At 36.5% G+C, this 23,483-nt stretch overlaps 1 protein-coding gene across 1 annotated transcript; it reads right to left on the bottom strand.

Moving 5' to 3' along the window:
* Window positions 1–22,210: 22,210 nt before the first annotated feature.
* On the bottom strand, window positions 22,211–23,230 carry LOC140137051 (E3 ubiquitin-protein ligase TRIM56-like). The gene has a single exon (XM_072158709.1). It carries the CDS (start codon window positions 23,228–23,230, stop codon window positions 22,211–22,213), a length of 1,020 nt encoding a protein of 339 aa, XP_072014810.1.
* Between the last annotated feature and the right edge of the window lie 253 nt (window positions 23,231–23,483).

The raw sequence follows: 23,483 nt of genomic DNA, 5'->3' as shown, positions 1-23,483 counted from the left end.
TAGGAAGTTCATTTCTGGTAGAATGCATTTTGGAGAGAGTGGCGTACGTGCAATATACACGACCCCTATGTCAGATTGCAGGCCCTAGGCCTAATCATGAGAAATTTATGAACCTTAGATATGAATGACGTGATCCCTTTCAGCTCCTTTCAGGTACAAGGACATGGATTTTCATTGTTGTTGAATTCCAATAATAGAAAAACTGGTATTATTTGGTCCCTAGATGTGAAATGAGAGAGATGTGGCTAAGTTCTATTGGGCTATTCCAGTTGAAATCCGTACACCCCCTATGGGAGACATGACCTTAAGGGTAGACGAGGTATTGTTGGTCGAAGCAGCCACAACATTTTCATTGTCTAAATCAATATATTATTGAAAAATAACACCTTGATGTTTTGCAAAAGTTCATTCTACAAATGGGAGAGAACATGGACCTTTTCGAGCATCATTATTTTTTAATTGTATGTCCAAAGTATATAAAACTATACATTTTTGGAAAGGAAATGAGTCAAGGAATCCCATGGTGACGTCAGATTTGTTCAAAAATATCGAGTTTTTGAGAAAATCACAAAAATACACTTTTTTTACCCCAATTTTTTTGTGACAACTTAAAAAAAAGCTCAAGATTTGTTTCTGCTCGCTACAAACATAGCATTTGATACCATAAACGGGCAGTCTTACTTGAGCATAAAAATTACTTTTTCCTCAGACGTCATTCGCTGTGGACTACAATGGCTTTATCTCAATGGCATAGTTCAATAACCTCAATCAAACAATCATAGTGCAAAATTTGACCTCAAGTTGCAGAGTATGAGTTTTTGTACCTACATTTTCAAAGGTCATTCAATAAATGTACAAATTTATTGGGTTAAAGAACTGTGCCCTGATAGATGAACATGTTGTGGATCCTAGTGATTGGTTAATCAGCACTGGGACCACTAGAATACTTTGCTGGGACCGGTATCCAGGTCATCCATCATATCTGCACGTATACATATCACTGTTGCATGACAATACTGCAAAGTGCATGAATGAAATCTGCACACAAGATCAATGTTACGTGCACTGCGGTCGTATCCACATAATGAGAAAATCTGGCGCACGCCCCCTCTAAAATACCTGTGAATTTTATGCTTTAATCAAGTAAAATCATGCCAATCAGCCCAATTTCGGCCAGTTCCAGCCTGTTCGCTCCCTAATTGACAATCCTGGATCCGGCCCTGTATTATGGCTCTATGTGTTGCACGACAAAGTCGCCAATAGTTGTAGCCATGTATGTAGTCACGATTAGCGATAGTCGCGAGTTGTCATGTGATATGGTAATAGTCGACCAATGACGACTATCTATTGTGTCCTCAAGATATATATACAGGGTGTATCAAAATAAAGTATACAGTTTGGAAAATGCCACTATAAATTTAAAGAGTATGAGCTAGGTCAAAATTTGGTCAAAATGCATTAGTTGATAGATTTTAGTTGATCAACTTGTCCTCCCACAACTGTAAAATCACTGGCGTGCGACCATCAATAAAGACTCGGATGCTATTTTTGTGAGCCGAATGAAATGCAGTTGCGCGAACATGGCGAAGTCATTAAAGGCCCATTCAGTGATTTGCACATCCAGACGATCGTAAAAATGATCAACATTCAGATTTTGGTACCTTTGTCATTGCCATAGATTTGCTAACATAGACTGCTAGTGGTTCAGCCGAAAGCTGTCTATTTAAGACAAAATAAGGCATTTACATGAATAGGCCTTAGTGTAATTTAGCTACATGTATTACATGTATTTGAATGAGGGGGGGTTCCAACTTCGTCAATACTGCTGTTTTCTTTGTTTTATGCCAAATTTTTCATTCACTTTTAAGCAATTTATAGCTATTTATACACAATTTAATTTTTTTACACTTGCACTGGGATAACTGAATGGGATTTTAAAATAACATGAAAATCACATCTTTGACCACTTTCATTACAGTAAGTGACAGAACTCCCAAGTTATTCTAGAATTGTTTGGCAATCTTGTATTTGAAGAACCAAGTGGAATGGCCGAGATCTCCTGATCTTACACCCCTGGATTTCTTCTTGTGGGGTTATCTGAAATCAAAGGTTTTCGCAAGTCCTGCTGCATACCTCGATGAACTCTAGAGACACATTGCACAAGTTGACATCCTCAGGCAGGACATACCTCTCATAAGACATCGCGGGTAAGACGTGGTGTGAATACCATGTTGAGAAGAGCTGAAATCTGTATACAGAGGAATGGTGTCCATGTCCGGGTGTTCATGTGGAAGACTAAGCCACTGAGTCCTTATAAATGGTCACATGCCAGTGATTTTACATGCAGTTGTGAGAGGACAAGATGTTGATTCAGTTATCAACAAAAGCATTTTTACCAAATACCTAATACGTTTTAACCTAATGGCATTTTTCAAACTGTTTACTTTATTTTGATACACTCTGTAAATAAGACAACTATATTTTACACAAACTTATCATTTGACATCTTTTGCTGAAATTGAAAATGGAAGTGTGATTACAATTTACAATACCTTGTGTCTGGACAATGTATTACCTGCGATATTCATGTTAAACATTGCCTTATACACGTATTGATTTGTGCATAATGAAATAGTTGTCAATAGTCGACTAGTCCCGACTATAGTATTAGGTGCTGACTACTGCTAGTCATGATAGTCGACTACTAAAAAAAAAACTACTAAAAAGTCGTGCAACCCCAGTAATAGTCCCGACTATTTGGTGCTGACTAGTCGACTAAAAAGGTTTAAGTCGTGCAACCCCAGTAAACGACTAGTCCCGACTAGTGCTGACTACTGCTAGTCGACTAAAAAGGCTCAAGTCGTGCAACCCCAGTAATGGCTAGCGCAACGCTTCTATTATGTTGTATCGTATTTGGTACACATAAAGGTCATTGGGAAAAAGGTCTGTTAAAACTTGTTTCAAATTTATCATGTGAAATTTCCGAGGGGTTCATTAACTACACACTAGATGCAGTTGTGTATTGTGATAATGATACGAGATCAATAAACTTGAGTAAATTCTGCTCCTTATTTTGGCATTGGTTGTGGTATATACTGCCCTCATTTTCCCATTTTATTTGGAATAGAGTTAGTTGTATTCCGTAAGCACTGAGTAGTTCCGTTAGCAGTGGCGTAGTTAGCGGTTGTGGCGCCCAGGGCCAAGGATGCATGCAGAATATCGGTCTTAAATTATTGATCTTTCAAATGATTTTGTGCTAAAATGCGCGCGAAAAATTTAACTTTAATCGCTAGGAGGGGGCGCAGAATCGATGCTGAATTGGTCAATTCGGCACCCCCTAAGGGTGGCACCCAGGGCACATGCCCCTCTTCCCCCTCTGCCCCCCCCTACCCCCGTCGTTACTCCACTGTCCCACTGGTTCGAGCCCCGAAGTGTCCAGTTTTCTGTTTTGGTAGACAAAAATAGAGCTAGCATTAAAATTCACCTGGACAAAGAACTTACTGCTTATTGTCACTGTCTATTCGTACGAAGCTTGGGCCGCGGGGAGCTGATCCTGCATGCTGCGATGGTTATTATACATGTGAGAATAAGTGTTTATTATCGGGAAAGAATCAGGATTAGTCACAAGCAGCATCTGCAGGATGTTCATAACGCAGTGAACTTATAAGTCTGATGCGCGTCGTAGACATCTCGAGCAAGCTGATACAGCCTGAAATCACCGATCAAGTCCAACAAAGTAGAAGTGACATATTCAATATAGTTGCATGCACCTGATGGTTTACGGGTTGGATCGGTCCATTCAACATCCGGGACATTAAATCCCCTCCTAACCCTTAATGGTAGGATTTTTGGCGGCATCAATCTTGGATAGAGATTCCGGTTTTAGTGTTAACCATCAGGTTTTCGACCCACAAGACTTCAAGTTCAGGAGCATGTCACAGCATCATTATCCCTATATCTTCGTGTCAGAAATTGCCATAATAGAAGGGCGAATCAAGTTGTTTAGCAGCACGGCATGGCGATATTGTTCCGCCGTGATTTAACAGTTTCGAGATATAGACTGGTTCTATTTTGGAAATATGTGCTTATTTTTAAAAGGATCAAGCGGCAAGTTCGGGTAATAGCTGGCAACCAAATTATTCTGGTTAATTCGGGTATGCTGATTTCAAACAACTTGTCTGCGAAGCTATATTGGAACTCCGTGACCCTAAAGAGGATCCCCAAACCCCTACATGCTCATATAGGGGGCAAATATTAAACATGCTCCAAACTCACTAAAAAAACAGGGCAAATTGTTTATCTGTGGTCTAAGGATCACAAAAATGTAACAGTAGGCTGATTAGTGTTCGCGCCTGTAATAGATCTGCATGCATTCCTGAATAATGCTTACTGATTTATATGGTGTGTCTTGGGCCACTTTTCAGCAGCAACTTGTGCAGTGATTGTGCTATATAAATCGGTTTCTTAGTAGGATATACCCTAACTGTTTTACAGACAGTTTACACTCCCAAATTATGATAACTAATGCTCTTGACATTGCATTTCAAGTGTCATTTTATTAATAGAACTATTTCTTAAATTATTGAAAGGCTCATTGACTCCACACTATGCAGTTGTTTTATTATGTCATATGAGATCAATAAACTTTGCAGCTGTGGTTAGAGGGCAGTAGACCTCTAACATTTTGCCAAAGACGTGTTTGGAACTTGTCGGTACATAGCATATCAGTAACACAACTACTTTTCAGTTTACACTAAATATGAAATTACCGGTATAAATATTATAAACTTGTAAATCAATTTCCAAATCATAACCCCTGCTCTTAATATGTTTTTTTCCTTTTGGTCACATTTAAATTTCTAATTTGACCATTTTTCAAAGTGTGTCTAAACATATTGACAAAAATCACTGCAATTTGTGAAACAATTTATATTACATATTATATTCTTTATTTTCACTTTAACTTTTTAAAAATTGATGTTTAAGGGATGTGGCTATAGGAATGAAGACCAAACAAGCAAATTCTTGTTTATGCCGTAATATTGTAGTATTTCAACCATTTCACAACTTCAGCTGTGTAACTTACAAAAATTCCCGCTAAAAAGGGGTTCTTTTAATTTTTGAAAATATATTAAAAATCGCATTGGACTTTTCGTACTGATCGTACTATAATGATCATTGATCACCTGCCTATAATGTTCTGATCACACTATAGACTGGGATTATATGTGACGTCATTGCCAGGCAATTTGTCCCTATTGTTCCTTGTCTGGAAATATGCCCAAGCATCATGATGTGCTCAGGGACCGTGCTTTAAAAAAAACCCGCCAGATCACAATAAGGCCATTGACCTGTGTAGTGGTCATACGCTGTTCATTCAACCATAAAAGATTTCTAGTCCCTCAGCGACTCATTAATAATGCGTTGCATCAGGTCAGGGATTCTATTATAATACACAATTATAATAATTCTAACCCTTTCTTTGAGGTCAATAGATAAAAGAGAGGTCTTGAAAAACATGTGTGAGGTTGTAGATAATATTTTATCATCAAAGTTGCTGGCATATAGTAAATTTCGTGGAGGTGGCGCTTATTATTTCTTGTAAACACAATCTAATGTGGTGCTCGCTACATGGAGATGTCCGGTCTGCAAATGTTCAGTGCATGAAGCTATATAGTAGAGATATTATAGCTTCATGTTCAGTGTAAATCAATTAAAATACTATAGCTGGATATCAAAAAATCGTGATGCATTCCTTCTTGTTATAAACGACAAGTATTAATTTTGATATTATTGTGACAAAATCCATTCCCTTCTCAATTGATTAGGCTCCAGGATTAGGCTTTCTTTTCGAAAAATAAATCATAGGGCCTAAAGACCATTAAATAGGCTAATTCGGTATGCGGAAACCTTCACAGATCGGGCGGCGGTTGTACTCTCATTAAACAGGCAAAGTTTGCTAAATCGACGCTGCTTTAATTGCCAACCTTTATCGGGGGACAAGTTTGAGTTTTCATAGTCATCTATTACCTATACCATTTTTCACCCCGATGTGGCAGTGACGTCAACGCGTTGAAGCAGCTTTAATCGAACGCTAGCGAGTGTAATGAAATTCACACAGTAAGGGGGCACACCACCATTACGCTTCCCATTGAAATACGTGCAAAGAAGCCTCTCGGAAATCTCTTCTAATTATTTCCCTGCAATAGATAGAGCAATAAAACTGGGCATGGTTATATTTTCTTTTGCACATAGATCGCCAATGCGATCTGCTGGTTGCACTGACTGATACTGACTGGTCACATGTTTATTGCAGTGATGTGGATTCTGCTTGGAATGTATTTTAAAATGAACTTGTTGAGTGTTATTGACAAAATAGCTCCTGTCAAAGAGGTTCGAATAAAAAATAAAACCGAACCATGGATGAATAATGACATCTTGGATAACATCCGTACAAGAGATAAGCTTTTGCACAATTTTAAACATGATAACAATCCTGAGGTTTACACAAAATTCTGTAAAATCAGAAATCAAATTCGACGGGATATTAAGAAGGCAAAAGCTTCATATTTTTCTAACAAAATTGAAGAAAACAAAAACAATCCTAAAGGTCTTTGGAAACAATTTAAATATCTTGGCTACAGCTCCAAAGGTAAAGATCATTCTCAAATTGTTTTAACTGTGAATGGTGAGAAGTGTTTTAATTCTAAAAAAGTCGCCAATTGTTTTAATGATTTTTACACTACTGTTGCTGGCAACCTAGTGAAAGATCTCCCACCACCGAAAGGTCTTTTTTCGACTGAATCTGAAGTTTTTAAAAAATTTTATAAAGAAAAGGATGTGAAACCAAACAGTTTTAGACTCTCATCTATCACTTCTGATTTTGTTTTTAAAGAACTCTGTTCATTGAACACATCTAAAAGTACTGGGCTCGATGGTATCCCAGCAAGATTTCTTAGGAATGGAGCCTTAGTCATCAAAGATCATTTAACGCACATTATCAATTTATCTATCAGTTCAAGTTCAGTTCCAACCGATTTTAAAATGGCTCGTGTTAAACCACTTTTTAAGAAAAATGTAAGAACAGAAGTTGGTAACTATCGTCCTGTGAGCATTCTTAGTGTCACTTCCAAGATCCTTGAGAGGGCCGTCTATGTCCAGCTTGAGAACTACTTAACAAAGAATAACATCCTTTACAGCTTCCAGTCTGGATTTAGGGGGCTTTTCTCAACGGACACATGTTTGACTCACCTTACTGACTATATTCATAGTCAGACCGCTTCTAACAATTTTACTGGTATGGTTTTGATTGATCTGCAAAAGGCTTTCGACACTGTTGACCATGTCATTCTTTTGAAAAAATTAGAGGCCTTGGGAGTGTCCTCGGTTGAGTGGTTTAAATCTTATTTAACTGGTAGGAGGCAAATCATCAATGTTAACCAGGTTGATTCTGCCCCACTTGATATTTCCTGTGGAGTTCCGCAAGGCAGTATCCTTGGTCCACTCCTCTTTCTCTGCTATGTGAATGACATGGTCAACAGTGTCGACTGCAAATCACTTTTATACGCTGATGACAGTGTCTTGCTTGTTTCTGATAAAGATCCCCAAAAGATCGCTGATAAACTGAGTCTCGAATTAGACTCTTGCAGGCAATGGATGATAGATAATAAGCTCTCCCTTCATCTTCGTAAAACTGAGGCCATCTTATTTGGTACGAAAAGGAAGCTAAATTCAGTTGATAGTTTTACTGTTGCTTGCAATGGGGAGCTAATTATTACCTCTCTGTCTGTGAAATATTTAAGGGTCACCCTCGATAATACTCTTTCCGGTAAATCGATTGCTTCTAATATTATCAAAAAAGCAAGCGGGAGACTCAAATTCTTGTACAGACATGCAGATTTTTTATGCATGAAAACACGCAAGACACTGTGTTCAGCTTTAATTCTTTGTCATTTCGATTATGCATGTTCTTCATGGTATACAGGGTTATCTAAAAACTACAAAAACAAATTACAAATTATGCAAAGCAAGATCGTTCGTTTTATTTTGGATGTGGGGCCACGTACTCATATTGGGCAGAAAGAATTGGATATGGTGGGTATGCTATCAAGTCAAGACAGAGTAGTTCAATTAAAACTTAGTCATGTTTAAAAAAATTTCCATAACTGTTGTCCTGAATATATGAAAATGCATTTTACTAGAGTATCATCTCTTCATAATTACAGTACCAGGGGTAGTCCATTCAACTTTAAGGTTCCCCACTCCAAGGGCCAAAATAGCCTCACTTTCTTTAATAGTGCAATTCATCATTGGAACTCACTGCCAAATGAAATCAAGAACATCAATGATTTTAAATTGTACAAACAATCTGTCAAACAGTTTTAGCTGATCAAGGGTCCATTTGATTTTTAGAGTTTGAGCTGGTCTCACATATCTGCTTTTTGCGTCCTTTGTGCACGCTGTCTCTGTTCTTGTTTTTGTATGGCAGTTTGTTCTTATATTTTCTCTTGCTTGTAAAGGACCCCAATGGAAATAAACTTTTCCCAAGGCTTTTTGAGCTATCCTTGGTACTTGTGTTGATTTGTAATTTCGTTATACAATTTTGATGTGCAATTTATTTTATTTTGTTATAATAATACTGTATATGTAGTGTAATTTGTATGTTATTCTTATAGTACCAAATCAAATCAAATCAAATCAAATCAAATGTCAGTTTTTTTGCAAATTTGACATTTTTACCCCATCCCGTGATTTCAAAGCTGTTGAAAGTTCAATTCTTGGGATTTTACATCGATACATGATATGCACGATTAGTCAACCAGAACACATTTAAAATCATTATTTCAGCACGTAATTTCATCAAAACCGTTTCATCAAACAAACGTATCTCAGACACATATTTGCTGAAAAATGTAATAAAAAGCTCAATTTCTACGTTTTATGAGGAATATTTTACGGTGTCTTATGGTGGTGTGCTCCCGTAACTGATGTCACTGCCACATCAGGGTGAAAATGGCATAGCTTATCGCAAACCAGCCAAATTTGTCATATGTTTGAATAGCTAGTAGAAAACCCGTGAATATAGTGTCAGAAACTCTCACACATCTTAGGATAACCTTGCCATTAATGTGACACCGAAAGCAGCGCCATTTTTGGAATATATTTGAACATTACGTGGGAAAACATTGCGATAAAAGTAAGTTAATAATGAAAATCGTTTAGTTTTAATAATACCAACCAGTAACGGATATTGAGCCAAGACTATTCGATATTTTTAAAAAGTACAACGCGATATTTTTAAAAAGTACATTTTGAGATTAATTCTAGTTTATAATCTGTTCATCACCTGCAGTCCGATTTGGTATCTATGGTTTCATCAAAGTATTGGGAACTAATGTGGATGGTATTTTGGTTTTTAAAAAACGATACTGTTAAAAATATCGGTATCTATGCCAGCGACATTTCTAGTAGGTAAAATGCATTGGCAATTGTCGGCTAAAAAGTGCATAAATTAAAATCGCGAACAGTAATAGCAACAATAACTATCTACATTCCAAGCGGAAACGCTTTTCAAAAACATACCACCTTTTTTGGGCAATCGCTGAAACCGAAATGTGAAATTCCAGGCCATCTGTAAAAAAGTGCGTGAGCAAATATGACCATGAACTTGGGTCACCGAAACAAATGCTTATATTGGTGTCAGGTCTTTCATAGTGATACAACAATTAGCCCCCAATAATGGCTTTCATTTGAACCGTTATTTGTTAAACTGCGATTTTTTACTTTTTGAGAAATTAATGAACGTATCAAAAAAACTTTTCGCAAATCGATTTAAAATTGCCCGTCCCGTTAAACTAACTTTTTGTCCCATTCAAAACAATACAGCACGAAGTGACTGCAAGACCACGCATCTCACGTGATCCGAGCGTAATACGCACGAAACTGTTTGCCGGGAAACGGTCACACGCGTGGCATGCTATCCCCGTTCTGTTGGTTGGCACTGCTCATTGGCTCATTTCACCGCTCATTGGCTCATTTCACTTGTCATTTCGTCGGCTTCATTACATAGTGACGTCCCGGAGTCATGTACGTAAGGTGGGCACCGCGAATAAATCGGGTGTGATGAAATGGCAATCTAAAATCGAGCTGTGTAAATCAGACATTCATTAAATTTTTGTAGTAAAATAAAAAGATTTTATCCTTATATAACTTTCAAAAGAAATAAAGACATTGTTATTACTGGCAAATTGAAAACGACATCTTGAAGGACATTTGTAGCGTTCAACCAGCGAAACACAGATCAAAATCGAATAATTCTTGGTCAAAGAAAGTTACGTCACTTTGTCCAGAGTTCCGTCATTTGGGCATGTTGGGAGTAAAAAAGTTATTATCTCTATCTTTAAAAAAAAAAGTAGATGTGGGGAAAAAAGCAAAAGTTAAACGTTACGTGGGTTAATGATGAACACTTCCTCCAAAATATACAGCAGTACAAACCTGCTCCACTTGGATCCTCTTGGTGAACAATTGGTACAAAAAGTGACAGAAGTTTAATTATACTTGGCCTTCTGGCCAAGAATTTCCTATTCAACTTACATTTTGGGCATATTCTGTACAAACTATAATGTGTTTGTTGATTTTTAATATGTTGTTCATGTTGTGTTTCTGTATTAAGCCAAAATAAGTGTTCAAACAATCGTAATCAGAGTTAGTGGTCATTTTAAAGCCGTAGTGTATGATCTTATAATATGAAATTATTTAAAGCCTTTATGTACGATCTTTTTAAATTTTTAGATTTTACTTTTTTTCTTCCAAAATCATTATGCAATCATTATGAAAATTCCCAAGACATTTGGACGCGAAAAACATTGGGAATTGCACAGAAACAACTTCATAAACTTCACCTCTATCACTCGAAATATCTCGCACTTTTTGGATTAGGACGGCGAGTGCGGCCTCAGAGTTAGTCTATACGCAGCCAGTTTGGTTACGCTCCTTCCACATGTGGAGGGAGCGTAACCAAACTGGCTTCGTAGGAGACTACGACTTGCGATCGTTCTGACATATTATCATAATCTGAAAAATTATGATAATATGTCGGACCAACAGAAAATCATCCCGTTTTATTACCAATAGGGCGAATTTGACAGTTTGCTCATAGATTTAAGTTGGAACATATGTGTAAGTATTATAAATATGCCAAAAAATCGGTTTTGAAAAAAGTAAAGGTATATTCTGAAAAAAGATCGTACATTAAGGCTTTAATTTTTCTTTTCAAACCTGATTTTTTTTTACACTTTTAAGTGTAAAAAAAATTCCATTTAAAATTCCATTTAAAAATGGAATTTTTAAATTCCATTTAAAATTCCATTTGCTAATTCCATTTAAAAATGGAATTAGCAAAATCTGTTGTGTTTGCCAGGTCAACAGATTTTGACATGATGTCATAATTCGCATATTAAGATGCTCTTAGAATTCCATGTTAACTTACCAAAATAGCCAGTGTATGTGTTGTTGTGTTTTGGTTTCAAAAACAATAGGTCACGTGACCCTGTTGGCTAATTTGCTGGGATTCCAAAGAGCAGTGATGTAGAAATTTGAGGTGAAAGAAACAAACTCAGATTTCACTCTTGGAGAAAGACAACATTATTGGGGGAGGGGTGATACTCAAGTTAAGTATGTAAGTGTACACAACACATGCATGCAAACTTTTCAGGGCACCCCCTAATTTAGTTTCATTGTACCAACCAAAGTACCTCGTAACCAAATTGTGACACCAAAATTAATGTGAACTGCTCCTATGAAATGAGCGTAAAGTTGTAAATTGGGAGTTTCGAGACATTCCAATGATTGAGTTTCTGTTCTTTGTTTGAAGACACATGTATTGTCATTGATATGTCCTTTATGAATGGGGACATAATATGCTGTACTATTTATTATGTTAAATTGTGTCCCCATTCACAATATTGGTGTTTTCAAACATCTTCAAACAAAGAACAGCAACAGTTGGAACTTCGGCTCATTTTGTGGGAGCAGGTCACAAAATATGTGGTACCCATTCCCCAAAGCATTTTTCTGCCAAAAAAATACCTTTTTTGCCGCACTCTTTACAAAAAAAGAAAAATGGTAAAAACTATCCTAAACAAGGTATAAGCATGGTCGGAAAAGTGTTGTTTTTTTTCTTGAAAATCTGTTTTTAGTAACCCTGAAATGCCCAACAGAAGTTACTTGCATGAATGTGTACATTTTTCAAATTGCAACTCATCTTATAATTATTAGAGTTTAAGGATAAAACTTTTTTTATTTAATGTCAAAGCAAACAAAAACAAATTAAAAATTCCAATATTTTTGGCAAAGCTTCAGTTTTCAAATCAAATACAATTATTGGTCTTGCCTTTTAGGACCAACCCCCCCCCACCTCACGTGTTTTCATAGCCAAAACTCATTTCGTATTTCAAATTCAACATAATGTAACAATTAGTTCAGCCTTTATAAACTGTTTTCAAGTAACAGATGAACTTTCAGTGGGTTCAACCAAATATTTCAGGGCCCACGACTATCCTGTTTTAAATCCAATGTGAACATCTCTACTCTCACATCCCTGATGTGAATGATACAGTGGATTCAAGCAGGGATGTGACTCTCACATCCCCGATTCAAGGGGTTAATAAACAATACAAGTCTTTCAAGGTAACCTGGGATAAATCAGGTTCACAAAGACTTCACTGCAAATGTGAATGCCCACAGGCCATGCAGCTGTGACTGGTTCTAGGACTGACTCAAATACATTGCAGGTTTTCTTAACAGCTCTTAACAGTAAGCTCAACCTGCAAAGTGTGTTCACATCATGCATCAAAAATAGCATATTTTTGAGGTGTTTAAAGATGTTCACAAATGTTATTGAATTGGGTTTTTTTTCGTAGAAGTATTAAGAGTTTATTAAGTTAGCCGTTCATTTATTACCATTTTAAGACAAAATTAAACACAATTACAAAGGTAATAATGTCTCCATTATGATAACCATTTTAATTCCAAGACAAGATACTCAGTGTTATTCCCGGTGTTATTCAACTGTTACTTTTCCTATTGTTTTTTATCAAATCAAATATGTTGTTTAATGGTTTCAACTTTCAACGTCTGTGTAAACATAGAGTTACTATAGAGTAATTCTAATCACAACTTTTATTATGTCTATACAAATGGTAACCTACTAAGAAATACTAAAATATTTCCATATTCACATGTTGAGAACAGCGAATGTTTTAACCAGATGGACCCTTCTCAAATTAGGTGATGCTGACCATAATTGCACTGAATTAGTTTTAAATATTGCCGTCATGCTGACTACTTTAAATAATAAAAACAAAATCATTAGAATGCATGTTACACGAAAGAGAAGACAAAAATAGTTTGAAATTGTTTATTGAGATTCTGATTGGCTAATTGAATCACAATAATATTGGTATCTCAGTTAGCAAACAAACGATGTCACATGTTGTGTTGGTAAAGGCACTTCCCAGTTGTCTTCATAGAATACAACAGGGCCCAAGAACTGTTGCAGCTCTCTTACATTGGGGTATCCATACGCCCCCTATGGAAGATGTGACCATAATCTTCCACACAATGGGTGCGAATTTCAAATGGGTTTACCTGAATGGGTGACTCCATTTGAAATCTACACCCCTGTGTGGGGTAGGCAAGGTCATGTCTTCCGTAGGGGTGTGAATTTCAACTGGAATAGCCCATAGGGTTGTTTTTCCTTAACCATGGTATTGTAAGTTTTTGAGGTTTGTACAATTCACATTCAATAGAGTTTCGCTTAGTCATTAACCCTTTTTTAAAAGTACTGTAAAAGTAGATATTTTTGTGTGTGTAATTTTTCGTCCTTTGCCAATTTTGATCTACTTCTAGTTTTCAACATAGTTTACTTGCATAGACTTATACACAAAAGAACATATTCACTTATTTTTAATTTTGCGAAAAGCACAAAAATGTCCACTTTTACAGTATTATGTAGATAGTAAGGCATTTTAGCTGTACAAGTGCACTTTTCGTAGACTAGTTTTATCTATCATATTCATATGCGCAAATTACACATTTATCAACAACAAAAAAGCACATTTTTACAAATTTGAGGGCTTTTTGTCCTGTCATTTCTTCTACAAAAAATAATTAAGCATAATATCTTTGCAGTTAACACTTAATTTTTTAACTTCTGATTCCTTTAGTGTTTTGAATATAACAGATATTTTGTTAAAGACTTTAGCCATTAACTTTTTAAATATTCAAGTAGAGATTTTAAGCTATATGAGTTCATCATACTATAGTTTGTACAGTGTAGACTAGAGCAATTTAATTGCAATATCTATTAATCATGTATACACAAAAAGTATAAGAAATTATGACTTCTGATTTATGTATGGTATATTAATCATGTTGGAAGTGATCCAGCTCAATGTCCTCAACTTTTGTACTGATAAAACATATGGCACATTGTTTTGTTCAACTTGTGCTTATTACATTCACACTGGTTGGTTTGAAAAATAGAAGAGGATGGACCTTTGTCGAAAGAAGTCCAATACCTTCTGCAAATATTGCCACGTCACGACTTGTGGCACTGGCATAACCTGGTTCTTTTTTTTATACCACAAACAGGTCCCTTGCTTAGAACTGTAGCAGGTCTTAATAACATAGGGTTGTTATTTCCTGAACAAGCAAATTAGGCAATTGTATGGGTATTCAGTTCAAAGGAGTATTTCGTGATCCTAGCATCCTCTTTTATGACATTTTTCAGTACATATCCACGAAAAAGCATATTCCCAAAATTTCAGTTGATTCCGATTTTGCGTTTGCGAGTTATGCATGATTATGTGTATTACACTGCTCCATAGACAATACGTTGTAATTTCGTTCTGGTGCACCAGAACGAAATTCAAATTTCGCGATATCTTTGCTAAACGAATTAATCTGCAAGAAATATTTTGTACATAAACATTATGTAGCCAGAGTATTCCAGTGATATAAAAATCTCAACTTTTTTTTGAGAAAAGTGGGGGGATGAGGCTGTGGATCACGAAATGCCCTTTTAAGATGGCTCATGACCCATTTCTTTTTTCACTTTAATGTCAATGATTTTGTTTCAGAAAAGGACATGTTCAAGATGTTTCAAAGCTACCACACATTTTCCCAACGTTTTGTATACCATTTGATCTTTGTCTCCCCTGGGGACCATGTGTACTTTTCCAAAGGTCATGTGCCATCTGATAGTGAATGGACTTGTAGTTTCCATTGACTTTTATATTGAAAAGTAGTCTAATTATACACACACAGCCACAAGGTACTGCATAATAGTAAGGCATTTTAGCTATATATGTACAACAACACTTTTCCATATAACAAAAGCATTAGTAACTTACAACAATTACACAGTAGTCAATGTCAAACATGCTTTCAACTGATTTCAGGTGTTTTTATAATACAGTTAAGAGTTTTCCCATGTTGAATTGTACAGTAAATCAATTGATTAGTATATGCAATGCATGTACAGTTTGTGTGAATATAGATACAAAGCGTTTGTGGAAGTTAAACTGTTGAGGTATATCCATGATAAACAGAGATTTTAAAACAGTTCTCTCAACAAATATTGTGACTTACTTGATATTTCATCCCACATCCATGGGATTTCATCAGAAGTGAGGTGGAGCAGTAAACACCTAGTCATGTGACCCACAGGGTAACCCGGGGTCACATGACGTGATAATCAACTTGTAGACGCTGGGTAGCACGTGTCTCCCTTTGTCCTGGTTAAGATCGGGTTCCAAGGCGGCTATATAGTAGGCTTCCTTGATGCCTCTTTGAAGCCATCGCGAGTCTGAGTCCAAAACTTTGACATTCTCCGAACTGAATTCATGCCCTTCTGAGTTCAAATGCGCCCCCACAGGGGAAGACGGCCTTTTGTGTTCTGTTCGAAGGACAAACCCAAGAAATGCGACCGTTCTTGTGTAATCTACGGCATCTCATGTAACAACTGTTCTTCCCAGTATGTGGGTGAAACCGAAAGACCCTTGCGTAAGCGACTCACAGAACACAAAAGGCCGTCTTCCCCTGTGGGGGCGCATTTGAACTCAGAAGGGCATGAATTCAGTTCGGAGAATGTCAAAGTTTTGACTCAGACTCGCGATGGCTTCAAAGAGGCATCAAGGAAGCCTACTATATAGCCGCCTTGGAACCCGATCTTAACCAGGACAAAGGGAGACACGTGCTACCCAGCGTCTACAAGCCGATCATCACGTCATGTGACCCCGGGTTACCCCGTGGGTCACATGACTAGGTGTTTACCGCTCCACCTCACTTCTGATGAAATCCCATGGATGTGGGATGAAATATCAAGTAAGTCACAATATTTGTTGAGAGAACTGTTTTAAAATCTCTGTTTATCATAGATACAAAGCATTTTAATCATTAACTTTGTTGCATAGATTGGATTAATATCGTTTAAGTGCACTTTTCTATGTAGACTAGAGTAATTTTAATTGTAATATTTATCAATCATGTTTATCTACACAAATTAAACAGTTAGTAACAGAAAACAATTAAGAGTTCAGATGCAAAAGAATATATCACACCGTTGCAAATATGGGTATTTAATATAGTATTATGCATTCTAATTCTCGCTATTCACAATAAGGGCGCCGCCAGCGGTTTGCGATGTAATCGTGATGTATCATGGGAAAAGGTCGACATCCAAGTCAGCGCAATACGAATATTACCATGCTATTACATAGGAACACGTGACAATATTTTTAGTTTGTCAATATAACGGTATTACACGCAAATCGATAGAGAAAAAATTAATTGTGCACATTTCAAATCACATTATTAAGTATTATTGAGTATCGATTCGCGTGTAACACCTTTATTTTGACAAACTAAAGAAATATTGTCACGTGTTCCTATGTAATAGCATGGTAATTCAGCATCGAAGTGGTTACGTAATTCTCTTGGTTACCGATCACGCTTTTTTGGTATGCCTTCGAGTGCCATATACTTTGTGTGGTGATCGTTTCGATCGTGGTTCATTACTCAAGAGCGTGATCCCGTTGACATAGTAACATTACGTAACTTTGATACTGAATATTCGTATTGCGCGGACTTGGATGTCGACCTTTTCCCATGATACATCACGATTACATCGCAAACCGCTGGCGGCGCCCTTATTGTGAATAGCGAGAATTATACATGTACAACTGCACTTTTCTACCTAGACTAAAGCATTTTTTATAATAATCATGTTTATACATAGTTATCAACCAACACCAAACAACTGATTTCAGGCTTTTTTGATACCTTTGTGATCAAAGTACTTCCACTTTGAATTGTGTATACATTAAACAAATATTCTTAACTGTCAAAAGTAAGTTTTGGTATCTGATTCGTGTATATGTGTATCAATACTACTTAGTAGGTTAACTTAAACTGTATATATTTTAAGTGCTGTTATAACTTATATCCTTCAAGAAACCCAAAACTACCCAACTCTATTCTCACGTTAAAACATGACACTTTGTTCTACACTCTCAGAAATAAAGTTTCTAAAAGGCCTTAAAGAACCCTTTTTGTCCTCTATATAGCACCCTCAAGAAAAACAGAAAGAACCCTTTCAGGTTCTTTAAGTAAGAAGGGTTCTCTAATCCTTTGCAGAGCCATTTTGCAGAACCATTGAGGGTTCCATAGAGGACAGATTATAGAACTTTTTCTGAGAGTGTAGTTCATCATGTGCTTCAAGTAGTGCGTACACAGGTTGGTTTGGAAAGAGTAGGTTGAACCTTGGTTCAAAGAGAGATGCATGCCTATTGTTCCTTTGCACTGTTGTCTCAAAACGAGGTTCTAGCCCCCAAAGTGTGTGATGTGTGTGCATACGCCTTTCATACGCATGCTTAATTATCACGTACACTGTGTTTTAGCACATCCATGCATTGCTACAAAAATGAAAAAAAAAACACTTTTCGCACATGTTTGCAGGGAGAACCTTGTTTTGGGATCTAGATGGCAAATGGGTCAATATGTGACTCGTTCTAGCAAAATATAACTAATTCTGTCTGGAGAGTTTTGAACAGGCAATTTAAGCTTCAAAATTGTTAGAAGTAATGGAAAATAGTCATCAAAAATTATTATAGCTTGAATTTTCAAAAGTAATGTGTTATCAAAAGCCAATTTTAGTCTTTCTTTTTTCTTAAAGTGGTCAAACTTTCTTCACAAACACACTTCAGGTACACTTTGCTGGAACAGGTCATATAATTAAACTTAAGAAAATGATACTCAATACCTTCTAAGTAAAATAACAGAACTACAGATAATTTTTTTGCAGTTAATAGAACCAGTTGGTACCCTACCAACTATTTGAAGGGAATTCAAAGAGTCACGTGTAAGCCTGATACTACACCCATTCCAGAACAATTACATGCCCCGGGTACATTCACTCATTTTATATAGTAAGTATATGTTCAAGCAATTTTTGTAGAAAGTATTATACATGTCATATTGTTTGACAACAGAAAGTTAATTATGATTCAAAAGTTGCTCACAATTTTCAGTATTGTTATTTAATGTTGAGTACACCAAAGCTTAAATTTAAAGCTATTAATATTCCAAGTAGTTCTAGTTTTGAGTAAGTAATTGTGATGCGTTAGAATGAAAAAGGTACCTTATCTCTGCCGCGACGTACACATCCGGCTAAAAAAATTAGGATGTTTGGTTCTCATTCCTTAGAAATGTTGCCTATTCTATATTGATAGCGTCATGGTGTGGCAGTTAGAACATTGCATCATGTGGCAGCCGAGATAAGGTACCTTTCATTGTAACATATCACTACTGTGATATTGCTACATTGCAACCCGATTCATGCACATCCTTAAGGCTTAGTGGCTACCAATGTGGATCCATTTGATTGATTTATCTTTCTAGGTGATGTACGATGTGACAATGTAAGCACTGGTATAAAGGACTAATTGGGCTAAGTCTGATGGCTTAGAAAGCCTGACCAAAGATAACACTGCACGAGTCGGTCTCTTAATGTATAACATTTCTTCCAGGAATTATGCCAGTGTGATTGTAAGTTTTGACAAAAGGTTTGATAAGTTCAATTTTTGTTTTATTTTGTGTGAATAAATTATTGTTTTGCTAATTATCATGTATGCGTAAGGAGTGCTTCTGTATTTAAAGGATAAGAAAGAAGGAACAAAAACAAGAATTTGTAAACATTACAAATATGCAAAAAAATCAGGTTTGAAAAAAAATTAACCAATTTCATATTATAAGGTAATACATTATGGCTTTAACGGATAAGAAGAAAGGAACAAAAACAAGAATTTGTTGGTCCAAGTTTAAACAGGGGAGATTTACCTGTACCACCAACTCTTTTTATCATGAAAAGTCCAATGTACTTTATCTTGAAATGACATATCATCAGCCTACTATGATAATTGTCCAAGTCATTTTTTGTAATTTTGAGAACAAAGTACAAAATATGGTTCAAACATGCATTTAAACATAATTATTCAATAATCTTTGCACAATAACAAATGATAATGATACAAATGAAAGGGAATAATCCGAAATAATTTGGGTGATTACGCAACTGATGCATGCTTTAAGGGTACATGCCCATGAGTTTCATTCAGGGGCGTGTTTGTAAAACGGCACAGCGCATTAGTAAAAAGAATAAAAAATACTAAAATTTTCACCGGGGTTCGAACCACTGCCAATTCCACTGAATGCTAAAGATGCCTATGCTGTGCCACGGTGACTGTCGTTAACATTCAACGATTTTCAAAGATATACATATCAACACGTTCCTAGTGTATTGAAAATCATTTTGATTTTGGTAGGAATACGGTCATAGAAAGACATATGACTCTACTTGTCTGTTTGTTTTTCATTTAATACAAATTAATTTTGATGAATTGAACTGGTACAACTCTTAGCACTCGTGATAAACGACGATTAATTTAGTAATAATAAAATGAAAACGCTGGGTCATTCAAGACGTCATTTGTAATTTATGTCAAAACCTGGGAGGACCACACACATCCGTGCTGCATGTATACGTGCTCAATCGATACTCAATGATCCAGACAATAGCGTTTGAATATACCGCCCTGCTTGACACATCTTGTCACTTGCGGGAAGATATACTATAGGCCTACCCTAATAGCTTACAATAGATACCCCACCGTAAATAGCCCTGTTCGTTATCTCGCTGTGCTAGTTTATACACGCAGCGTACGGACTTTTGAACCATATTTTGTTCAAAAATGATAGGAAGGGACTGTTTTCAGCTAAAATGTTGGTTATCAGCAGATGCTTAATGATACCGGGAAGTGTTGCAGAAAGGTAAGCGTACTCTTTATTTATTCAAAATATGTATATCAATAAATTTAAATTTGAAATCCAAAAAGTAAATGTCAGGTCAAAATTCTCACCTTAGAATTATTGTGAAATAAAATCAAACCAAATTTAGGCACCGCAAACAACGTCCAATTATTCCCATTGGTGTTTGCTACACATGCATATAATAAATTATGATTTGGGGCTAATTTGGGAAGAGTTAATGCCTCGAGTTTCAAAATACACCGAGTGATGTTTTTTGATCAAAAACATCGACAATTCAAGACTCTGTAAAAACAAATCAAGAATTTTCTGGGATAATTGCAACTAAGTGCAATGAAAGTTATGATCTAAGCTACCAGATGCATCATTAATTTCCTGACTATGATATTTAGTTGTGGGAAAAGATTACTTTAATGTTTTGGCGGGATTATTTCCCGCCAAAAATTTCAACCAAAAAGAGCATGTAGCCTTAACCATATTTTGTACTTTGATCTCAAAATTACAAAAAGTGACCTGGGCAATTAGCGTAGTAGGCTGATGATATCGAAATGCCACATACATTATAAAGGCCACATATCCATAATCCTTCAGCACATCAAACTCTACTGCCAAATTTCATGCTTTCGTTCAAATGTGCTTTTCTTCATCATGTGACTGGACTATAACACTAGTGACAATGAATAGACCTTTTCATATCAAGATCGGAAAAGTTCGGACAACCGCGATATTTATTTAGTAAGCTAGGGGGTCAAATTGTACCCAAACTGGCAGACAAGAAATGTCATGAATTACGACACCCTTTTGCCCGAAAATACAGCTTAAAGCCACTGTGAACATGTGGTCATCGTGAGAAATATTTTCCTAGCATATTGAGCTAACACCTCAGCTACTTGGTTTTTCACAATAAGATACTAATGGAAAGACATGGATATGTCCGTAATTTTTCGTCAGTTAAATTTGTTTTTCCAGAACGTGTTTGTTTACGTTCATCACCTCTTCCATAGTCAGTCTCTTAAACAACGCTACCGCCACACGCTTAATTGGACGTTGAGTATCCTTGGCAAAAGTACCTCTCTCGTCCCTAAATTGACCATCGAAAGTTCATCGTAGTTATGATGCCTGTTACACATTGGAACTTCGCACTGTACATGATGATGAAGAGGTACTTTTAGACGCGCGCGACAGGGGAAATTATTTCATGCTTTTATCGGAATTACTCAGTATGAAAAGGTCTATTGTCATGACAAGATTAATGCACATGCAATTACTTGTTTAGGTTTATTCATGTCAAAAATGTGTAAATAAGCAAATTTTGAGGTCATGTGATAAAGTAGTTTAAAAACAAATTATAGATGCCAAGAGTTCAAATGTTTTTAAGGCCTATAGAGAATATTCCCTGTTAAAAGTCAAAGATCAGTTGGGACAAATTATTATTAAACTGACCTTCCAGAAAGGTTCAAGCACTGCTGCAATTATATTTGGCCCAAAAGTGAGATATCTTTATTATATGGGTCTTTCAAATTAGTGAGCAGCCCAGTGTATCACAAAAACTTGCTTGAAGTGTTTGAGAATCGCCTCATATAGTTGAATAGCTACAAGGTTTTTAAAACAAGGTCACGGCTAAAAAAAAGGGGGATTCTATGTATCCGGATTTTTAAAAAGTGGCTATTCTATGCGCGGGATTTCTTTTTACATGTTTTATGGCTTCAAATATAATCATTTTTGTCATGACATGGAAAGCTAATGCTGTGGTCATCCTGAGACAAAACTGTCAAGCCCAATTATTTATACAGATCTATATATCTTTGGGCTTCCAACAGCGTATTTAATCCACTTGTGCCTCTTTAAGCTGCTTGAGTGTAGCGCTCAATGTAGTGTAGTTGGAAGTCACATCATGCGTGGATCCTGATATCAGCACCTGATTAGCCATCTCCATAGCGTTGTTTAACTTGGCCTGAAGGTTGCTCAATCTTGTTTTCTTGCTGTCAATATGGTTGCTTCTTTCTGCATTAATCGTCTGCAGTTTTTCGGAGTTTGAGTGGTGTTCGTCATCTGGAAGCTTTAAGAAATCCGTGGCTTTTTCGTTCACGGTTAATAGATCCTTGCTTGCTTTATCCATTGCCAAGTTTAAATCAGTTTTCACTTTGTCGTTTTCTTTTATTGCAGTATCAACTCTTTTAGCAACTTCTCTGCAGCTTGCCAACAGTCCTTTCATCTCTTCCCGTTGACCTTTAGCAGCAAGTTCCATATCTATTAAATCATGTTCAGGACGACTGTGTTCTAACAAAGCACAGGCAAGGCATATCGGAATGCCGCAGGTCTTGCAGAAATATCTCAGAATTTGATCCTTGTGATCATAGTTCAAGTGACAACGTTGCTTTTTCCATACTTGGCTAATGTCTACTTTTCCTGATCTTAAGTCGTCAATGGCATAATAGTTATGATTAACGAGAGGATGTAAAGACTCGTGTGAGTCAACACAGTTTTGACAAATGAATCCATCGCAGTCCACACATCTGGCAACATTGACCTGATCTGGTTTTTTACAGCATTTGCAAAGCATCTTGAACTCTCCTGTTCCACGAATGGCTTTTCTTTCTTTCAGCTGGTTGATGAAGAAGTTATTTTGAAGTTCATCGACTCCACCTTTTGGTAGAAGAGTATCATCTTGGCATAAAGGACAGGTGATTTGGCCAGGTGGGTGTTGAACGTTTTTGAGGCACTTGAAACAAAATGTGTGCAAACAGGTTAGTGCCTTAGGCTGTTCCATTTCTGACCGGCATATACCACAATTGATAAGGCTATCGATGTCATACTCATTCTCTACTAGATTTGACTGTGCCATCTTTGATCAAAGAGGACAACAATAGGTCAGTACAAAGCTGGTAAATAATAATGTATGAAGTATATTGCAAAATCACACCTCAGTAGTGTTGACGCAATCTACCCAAGTTTGACTATTTAGGATAATACAGCATGTGAAAATCATCAAATGACAAAGTTTAGTGTCACACGGGAAAAGAAATTCGATCCAAGAAGTCAAGAAGAGGATAAAGATTACAAGTTCACAAGGAGCGATATATTTGGAAGGAATGAAC

The sequence above is a fragment of the Amphiura filiformis genome, chromosome 17, assembly GCF_039555335.1.
Source record: "Amphiura filiformis chromosome 17, Afil_fr2py, whole genome shotgun sequence".
Taxonomy (NCBI): domain Eukaryota; kingdom Metazoa; phylum Echinodermata; class Ophiuroidea; order Amphilepidida; family Amphiuridae; genus Amphiura; species Amphiura filiformis.
Note: the sequence above shows the minus strand (reverse complement) of the source record. Positions and strands in the feature narration are given on the sequence as shown.

Excerpts from the sequence above, each read along its gene's own strand:
- LOC140137051 (XM_072158709.1), bottom strand. The coding sequence starts at position 23,230 with ATGGCACAGTCAAATCTAGTAGAGAATGAGTATGACATCGATAGCCTT.